This window comes from Colobus angolensis, unplaced genomic scaffold, assembly GCF_000951035.1.
Source record: "Colobus angolensis palliatus isolate OR3802 unplaced genomic scaffold, Cang.pa_1.0 Scaffold522, whole genome shotgun sequence".
Taxonomy (NCBI): Eukaryota; Metazoa; Chordata; class Mammalia; order Primates; family Cercopithecidae; genus Colobus; species Colobus angolensis.
Window position 1 is genome coordinate 73,152 of NW_012118733.1, and position 9,169 is coordinate 82,320.

The 9,169-nt window shown below is 45.1% G+C and overlaps 1 protein-coding gene across 1 annotated transcript in view; it reads left to right on the forward strand.

Moving 5' to 3' along the window:
• Positions 1 to 4,264, forward strand: part of LOC105525232 (golgin subfamily A member 8K-like) — an 11,474-nt gene extending 7,210 nt beyond the window's left edge. The window contains exon 3 of the mRNA XM_011960768.1: positions 4,043 to 4,264. Coding sequence (XP_011816158.1) covers positions 4,043 to 4,264 — 222 coding nt within the window. The remainder of the gene's footprint in view (positions 1 to 4,042) is intronic.
• The last annotated feature ends 4,905 nt before the right edge of the window (positions 4,265 to 9,169 follow it).

Genomic DNA, 9,169 nt, shown 5'->3' on the forward strand with positions numbered 1-9,169 from the left:
AAAAAAAAAAAAAAAAAAAAGACAAGCATGGTGACCCACACCTGTAATTCCAACATTTTGGGAGGCGAAGACCACCATGGGCAACATAGTAAAACCCTGTCTCTACAAAAAATACAAAAATTAGCCAGGCATGGCAGCACGGCTGTAGTCCCAGCTACTTGGGAGGCTGAGGTGGGAGGATCACTTGAGCCTGGGAGGCAAAAGGCTGCAGTGAGCCAAGATTGGGCCACAGCACTCCAGCCTGAGGGACAGAGCTAGACCCTGTCTCTAAATAAATAAATAATTAATTAATTAAAAACAAATTTTAATACTTGTTTTCTTTTAAAAAATTTTTATGGGAACATAGTAGGTACATATTTTTATGGGGTACATGAGATGTTTTGATACAGGCATGCAATGTGAAATAAGCACATCATGGAGAATGGGGTATCCATCCCCTTAGGCATTTATCCTTTGTGTTACAAACGACCCAATCTCACTCTTTGAGTTATTTTAAAATGTACAATGTACTCCATGGAGCACTTAGTAGGTGTGAGTCACCCTATTTACCATGTTATATGCACTTTTATTTTAATTTTCAGAAAAGCCCGATGAGTTAATTATTATTAATACATCTTATTTTTATATGAGAAAAGTGAAGCTTAAAAAGGTGGGCGATTTGTCTAGGGTCACTCAACTCAAAATTAGTAGTGTCAGAACCAACTCTAAGATTTTGTAGACAATTTTTTGCTGGGAGAAATGGTGTAGTGACTTCAGAAAGGATAGAATTCAATTGATATTACAAAGAGGCATAAAATGTTTACCTAGAGACATTTTACTATTTGATTTGAACATTGCATGTCAGAGGTAAATATCTGCTGTTTGCTGTTGGTTACCCAGCAAATGACATCGATGAGACATGAGATTCTGGATACCACCCCACTTATTCAATTCTAAGGAAGCGATTAGGAAACAAAGTACAGCAATTTCTTCTCAAAAAACCATTGTCATGAGAGGCCAACACAGACTCAAGAGCTAGGTAGCAATGTCATGGTTACCTGCGTTAGACCACAAATTTTTGTAGGTCAAGAAAGGTTGCATGTTGGCAATTTCATAGTTTCCCATTTAATACAACTAGATCTTATTGAAAGGTAACTGATATGGTTTGCATCTGTGTCCCCACCAAATCTCATATTCAGTTATAATCCCCAATGTTACAGGTGGGGGCTGGTGGGAGGTGATTGAATCATGGGGGCAGTTTCTCATGGTTTAGCACCATCCCCCTTTGGTACTGCATAGTGAGTGAGTTCTCACGGGATCTATTTATTTAAAAGTGTGTAGCATGCCCCCCGCCTTCCTCCTGCTCTGGCCACGTAAAGGTATTTCTTCATAGCAGTGCAAGACGGACTAATACAGTAGCCTTGGCAAAGTGTGCAGAATGAAGGCAAAATGGAAAAAGAAACCAAGTTAGAACTTTTGTGGTGCTACAGGCAAGGAGGAATGACTGTTTTCATAATAGCAGCATTTACAAGGAGTGGTTGAGTAGGTTCCTGAATCATTTCCAAACTAAAATGACAGATTACCAAGTGGACATGAGAGGTGAGAATGTGAGAATCACCAGCAAGATGCTGTGGTTTGCAATAAAAGACACTGAGAGCATTCCATGAGGTTCGACTTCTTCCAATGTCAAGAATTTTGAAAAAGGAAGAGTTTCTTTACATTTCTATACACTTTATTCTAGATGCCAGAATTGGGTCCATGCTCATTCAAAAAAATGCATTTCTGTTTTAAAAACAAATGCTCGGCTGGGCACAGTGGCTCACGCCTGTAATCCTAGCACTTTGGGAGGCTGAGGAGGGCGGATTACTAGGTCAGGAGATGGAGACCACCCTGGCCTACATGGTGAAACCCTGTCTCTACTAAAAATATAAAAATTAGCTGGGTGTGGTGGCATGTGCCTGTAATCCCAGCTACTTGGGAGGCTGAGTCAGGAGAATCACCTGAACCAGGGAGTTGGAGGTTGCAGTCAGCTGAGATTGTGCCACTGCACTCCAGCTTGGCGACAGAGTGAGACTCCATCTCAAAAAAACTAAAAAAAGAAAACCAATGCTCAAAAAACAAGTGACAAAACCTAGACTCCTCATATTGCAAAATGGAACTTAGCATGCCTGGTGAGGAAGGAGGTGAGATGAGAACTGCCTGCCTTGCACACTGTCACCCATCCCATCAGTGTGGGGTGCAGTTCCACCACTCTGCAGATACTGAGCTAGCACTTACCAGGAGGCAGGCTCAGGGCTGGATGTGCAGCTGAAGAACACACTGCCTTTCCCTTCCCCAGCCCTTCTAGGAGAGGAGGCGGTCAGTTCAATGGGAATCTACAGTAAGAACCACGGAGATTGTAACAGGGAAGTAAAGGCCAAAACTGCAGGAGAAGAGTAAAGGGCTCTTATCTTATCTAGTGTGTTTTGATGTCCCTATATAAACACACATGCACACACACAAAGGCCCATACACGCATGTACACCCACATACATATACACACAAACCCATAACCCAGCAACGCATATGCAAATGCAGATATGCACACATGTACACACTCACATCCACACACATGCATAAACACATGCACACAATTCACATCTGCACATGCACAAATGCCTCTGCACATGTGTATGCACACACAGTCACTGCCACATACACATACCACCCCTGTGCATACCTAGACACACAGGACCACCCCCAAGCTCACTCCTTCTCACTGGGAACCTTCTTGCTACTATTGAGACTCTGTGAGAGTTAATACTGACTGTCAACTTGATTGGATTGAAGGATGCAAAGTATTGATCCTGGGTGTGCTTGTGAGGGTGTTGCCAAAGGAGATTAACATTTGAGTCAGCGGGCTGGGAAGGCAGATCCACCCTTAATCTGGATGGGCACCATCTAATCAGCTACCAGCGAATATAAAGCTGGCAGAAAAATATGAAAAGGTTAGATGGGCCTAGCCTCTCAGCCTACATCTTTCTCCCATGCTGCATGCTTCCTGCCTTCAAATATCCGACTCTAAGTTTTTCAGTTTTGGAACTCAGACTGGCTCCCCTTGCTCCTCAGCCTACAGACAGCCTATTTTGTGACCTTGTGATTGTGTGAGTTAATACTTAATAAACTCCCATATATATATATGTACATATATATATATTCCATTAATTCTGCCCCCCTAGAGTACCCTGACTAATACAAACTCAAAGAACTTTTTTTTCTGTCAGCCTTCCTTGGCCCTCCTGACATAAACAATTGTTGCTGGCCAGGCACGGTGGCTCAAGCCTGTAATCCCAGCACTTTGGGAGGCCGAGACGGGCGGATCACGAGGCCAGGAGATCGAGACCATCCTGGCTAACCCGGTGAAACCCCGTCTCTACTAAAAAATACAAAAAACTAGCTGGGCGACGTGGCGGGCGCCTGTAGTCCCAGCTACTTGGGAGGCTGAGGCAGGAGAATGGCGTAAACCCAGGAGGCGGAGCTTGCAGTGAGCTGAGATCCGGCCACTGCACTCCAGCCTGGGCGGCAGAGCGAGACTCCATCTCAAAAAAAAAAAAAAAAAAAAACAATTGTTGCTAAGCTTCTCCATCCCTGCTCCATGCCTGAGGATGTTTACAAGTTTGCTCCCTGTTTCCCCTTTTGTCCTGATGATTTTATTAATAGTTATAAACAGTATTTCACATGAATGGCAGCTCCTGGTGAAGGGTCTGCAACTCTGAGGTTATGAGTCCTGTGAATGAGCTAATTTCTTACTTTATCACTGACATAGTTTTAAAGTGTGCTTTTCAAATGCATTCAGGTCAAGGAAAGCCTTTATTGGTACCCAAAGCTTAGATTCAGCAAACTCTGAGATTCCATTGTCTGTTGATAGTGAACAAAAAACAAGGAAAGAAAAATGTAAATGTAGGCTCTGGATTTCTTCTCTGACAGGCACTGTTGCTGAGGAACGCTCTAGTGATCCATCACTTAACATGACTCCACTAGTCTCAGGCCAAGGTTAACACGTTGCTTCTCTTTCCTTTTTAAGCATCTCCTGCATCTGCTGTTTGCTTTCCATTACCTGGCCTCCCAGATTTTGCCCAAGGAAACTGAAGTTTCTCTTGGTGGTGGAACAAGACATGGTCCCATGGGTATTCTGGCAACATCCCCCATCGTGGCAAAAGATGGTGTGGCTGCTGCCCAGAGCCCTGGCACGGAGCCTGTGGCCACCTCTGACAAACACTCACAAACATGCAATGGAGCTAAATAAAGAGCCGCTTCGTGAGCATCCCTAACAGGGATGAGCAACACTCTTTCACTGCCTCCTCAGAAAACAGTGTTTGTTTGTTTGTTTGAGACGGAGTTTCGCTCTTGTTGCCCAGGTTGGAGTATAATGGAGTGATCTCAACTCACTGCAACCTCTGCCTCCTGGGTTCAAGCGATTCTCCTGCCTTGGCCTCCTGAGTAGCTGGGATTACAGGCATGTGCCACCATGCCTGGCTAATTTGTATTTTTAGTGGAGACGGGGTTTCTCCATGTTGGTCAGGCTGGTCTCAAACTCCCGACCTCAGGTGATCCGCCCACCTCAGCCTCCCAAAGTTCTGGGATTACAGGTGTGAGCAGAAAACAGTTTTCTGGAACATCAAGCCAAAGGAAAGTAATTTATTGTGGGGATTGCGTGTTACCTAATTAGTTTTTGGGAGTTCCTTGGGTAATTACAATCTGTAACATCTGTAATTGAGTTGGTCAGATTGAAAATGGTTGCGTTGGTGCATCTGTGAAACTAGCAAGAGGCCAAGGAGGAGTGGGAGGGGAAAATGTCTCACTGAAGGAGACTAAGAGCAACAGGGACTCAGGCCAAGCCCCAGATGACACCATTTCTGGAGCCAAAATTACAGCAGGCCTCTAAGACGTACACGCAGCAGGTAAGTTTTTTACCAAAAAAAGACCACGTTGGGAGGCCTAACATCTGAATGGCTCTTCATAACCATCAGAGGTTAAGCCCCTGCTGCCCCCTAGGGGCTTGTGAAGTCAGACACTCACCTTAGCCCTGCATTGACCCGGGTATGTCAACTAGATCGGCATAAATGAAAATCAGTCATTTTGCAAAACAGGAGGAAGGAGTCCTTTTCTTGGAACAGATGAGGGCCAAAGAGAGGATGACTGGGGCAAGAGTATAGAAAGGAAGCTGCCACTTGCCAGACATCCTCTTGGGTGGAACACCTCTGACCCCAGCCCTGTGAAAGGCTTTCTGCCTTCTGGGACCTTCATCGAAAGGCTCTTGCGCCCTCTTGGTCTGACTCATGCTCCTGCCACGGCTTCTTTGTTCTCCTGTCACAACCAGATGTGCTGTGAACTGGAACAGTAGCTCTCTCTTCAGGCAGGGACCAGCTGCTGAGGTTCTTGGACTCAGAGAATCCCATCCAAATGGCTGTGCCTCCAATACTGAAAGCTCCAAACAGAGAGGAGGAGCTGCTCCTGAAACACAGCTGCTGTGGAGGTTATGAGGGGAAGACCAGGCATTCAGGAAAAGGAGTAAAATATCCCAGTTGAGCAGGCTTATGAGCTAACATTGACCAAGCACCTACTGCCTATAAGGCATTGCAGAAAAACTACAAACTCTCAGAAACAGAGCCTTAAGGAAGTCCAGTAGAGGACAGATCTGTAGAGCAGATGATTACATTACAATGTGGTGGGCAAGTGCTTTACAAGAAAAACAGAAAGAGATTGAAGATATAGAAGAGAGAAACAAAAAAGAAGCAGAGAAAGAAAAGCAAAGGAGAAAGGAGGAAAATAGAAGTATCGAGGAATACCCCCCTTGGGTATTCGTAAACAAGAGGCCTGATGGATAGGAGGGATGGCCTTGTGGAGAAAAGACTATTTTTCTCCAGAACAGGTGTCAGCCAATTACATCCTGCAAGTCAAATCTGGACCACTGCCTGTTTTTGTAAATAAAGCTTTTGTTTTGGTGGCGTGGGAAATGCAGCCATGCCCATTTTTTACATATTGTCTGTGGCTGCTTCTGTGCTACAAGGGCAGAGTTGAATGATTGCAAGACAGAGCCTATGATGTGCAAAGATTAAAATATTTACTACTCTTGGCCAGGCATGGTGGCTCACGCCTGTAATCTCAGCACTTTGGAAGACTCAGGCAGGCAGATTACTTGAGGCCAGGAGTTAGAGACCAGCCTGGCCAACATGGTGAAACCCCGTTTCTACTAAAAATACAAAAAATTAGTAGGGCATGGTGTTGTGCACCTGTAATCCCAGCTACTAGGGAGGCTGAGGCAGGAGAATCATTTGAACCTGGGAGGCAAAGGCTGCAGTGAGCTAAGATCACACCACTGCACTCCAACCTGGGCAAGAGAGCAAAACTCTGTCTCCAAATATATGTATATATATATATTTACTACTCTTTGCAGAAGAACTTTGCCAAGCCCAGTTCAGGAACAAAGCCCTAATCAGGCTGGTCAGCCACAGACAATCTCTCTCTGACCTGGAACCCATGGCAGCCACCATTCCCAAGAGGAACTTGTTCCCGCAGGAGAAGGAATTCCTGAGGAGTCAGTCTTCTTTTATCAGGAGCACCTAGTCTGAACACCTTGAGGAGTCCGCAGCGGCATCACCTCCAGTCCCCTGGCTCCTGATTCTGAGTGCACTCTGTTAGTGCAGCTTTCCTTCCACCCAGCCTCTGGTTTCTAAGGCCCTCTCTATTTAAGGGTCTGGAGTCCTGCCCTGAAGCACAGACCAGGTTACTGGGTTGTGATCTTCCCACTCAACCCCGGCCTTCCCTTGTGGTTGAGACTCTCGTTGTCCTCATCTGCTTGGAGTGGCCTCCTCGGCTGGGGCTTCAGAGTCCCTGGTATCCAAGATGGCAGCTGACTAGAAACTGAATTTAAATGCTCCACCCTTCAATATTTTGAGCATGAATATTGGCCTGGATCAAACTGGAGGTGGCTACATTCTCTTATTCTTAGTGACAAAAGGACCCCAGCATTTGTGAAAAATGAAATTCTGCCACCTGCCTGACAAAGCTGTTTGGATGTTTATGAGTTAAGGGATCATTTTGTTTCTTTCTTTACCAAGTACCTGCTAGTCCATATGGATTACCTGATGCTTGAGGATTGAGCAGTGGGGAGGAAGTCGGGTCTCACATTGAGGTGAGCTGATATCTCAGCCTTAGTCCCCTAGCCCAGTTTTCGCTGATCTCTACCCTATTCTTAATGGTAACCCCTTAGGGGACCCTTTGTAATCTTTATCTTTAATCCAGCCTCTGAACCTGGAGGCCAGAAAGTTGGAGGAAAGCCAGGGCTTCAATATCCTATGCAAGCATTAATTTATTTCTTATGGAAAACAATCTATATGTCAGTGCTGTGCTAACATCGCATCTTTAATATTATGGCTGTAGCTTTAGGCCAGTAAGCATTAATAAAACAGACCTACTTGAACTGATGCAAGTCAGACACTAAAGAGAAAGTTATGAGGCTCAACGCTGATCCCAACCACTCACTCTTCTGTTCCTCTTCTATGGAATCCTCTGTTAAAAAGTTTTTTTAAAAACTCCAATTACACTACAGCAAGGAATATGTTGTGTGTCTAAGGGAAACTGGCACATTTGTCAACCATGTTCTGGATAGTGAGATGTGATTTGGCTCTGGGCTTTTTCCATGTAGCAGACATGTTTGTAGGACCTAGATCTTATTTCTGGTGACTTATTTATGGTTACTGACAGCAGCATGCTGGAAGAATTTATTTCTCTCTCATAAGAACTTGGTCAATTTTTTCCTACTCTTAAGATAACATCTTGCCAAAAAAAAAAAAAAAAAAAAAAAAAAACCCCTGGGAGTCATTCATACATGTAGTTGTTTGCACTATTTGGTTGTCCAGGGTTGCTGATTGGGAAATAAATCCTCATCAATGGTACAGATGGGGCTGAGCATGGTGGCTCACACCTGTAATGCCAGCACTTTGGGAGGCCGAGGCAGGTGGATCATGAGGTCAGGAGACTGAGACCATCCTGACCAACATGGTGAAACTCCGTCTCTACTAAAAATACAAAAATTAGCCGGGCCTGGTGGCACACGCCTGCTGTCCCAGCTACTTGGGAGGCTGAGGCAGAAGAATTACTTGAACCCAGGAGGTGGAGGTTGCAGTGAGCCGAGACTGCGCCATTGCACTCCAGCCTGGGCAACAGAATGAGACTCCATCTAAAGAAAACAAGAATGTTGACAGATAGATACGCTTCTGCCTGCGCTCTGACCAACCTGCTGAGGAGATACTGGGTCTGGAGATAGATTGCTTGTGCAAATACAGACAGGAAGCTCCAGGATGCCTGATCTGAAGCCCGACCTTCTCTGTGAGTGGACTCCGAACGACCTCTCTTTCTTGCCATTTTCACTGCTGAAGTTGGAAAGTAACTCTGAGAACATTAAATATGACATTTTTCAGGAATCGTTGATTTGAGTCATGGGTATACCCATGGTAGAAAGGATCAGCTGACCGTCAAAGACAAGTGATCTCTTCCGCGGTGCACAGTCGTTGTGGGAAGGGGCTGCCCAGCCCCAGTTCTAGGCAGGACTAGTTCTCACCAAGGAAATGATGCTGTGCTGTTGTCTCCTGTGGGTCAAAGTGACTAAGAAACATGTGTGTCTTCCACACAATCGCTCTGCCTGACCCATCTGCTGAATGAAAAGAACTCTGGGGCAGAGCAGAGGGCAGAGCCACAGGATGGAAGGCTCCTGGGCTCTGAGTAGCCATACTGAACACTTCCCAACCAGTATGAACGAGGAAACTAAGGAAGTATGTTTGCTCATGTTAATCCACTGAGAAGTGGTGTTAATCTGCTACAGCAGCTAATATCACCCAATTAATACAGAAAACATATGCAGCTAAAATAGACATGAATATATATTTGGAAAAATCTGAATTCTTCCCTTCCATAAAGAAGTATACATATTTGCAATTCCCACATTCATAGATGCAGGATCCAAGGACCAACTGTCTTGAAAAGCCAACAGGTTGGCCAGGCCCAGTGGCTCATGCCTGTAATCCCAGCACTTTGGGAGGCTGATGCGGGTGGATCACAAGGTCAGGAGATCAAGACCATCCTGGCTATGGTGAAACCCTGTCTCATACTAACAATACAAAAAATTAGTAGGGCATGGTGTTGTGCACCT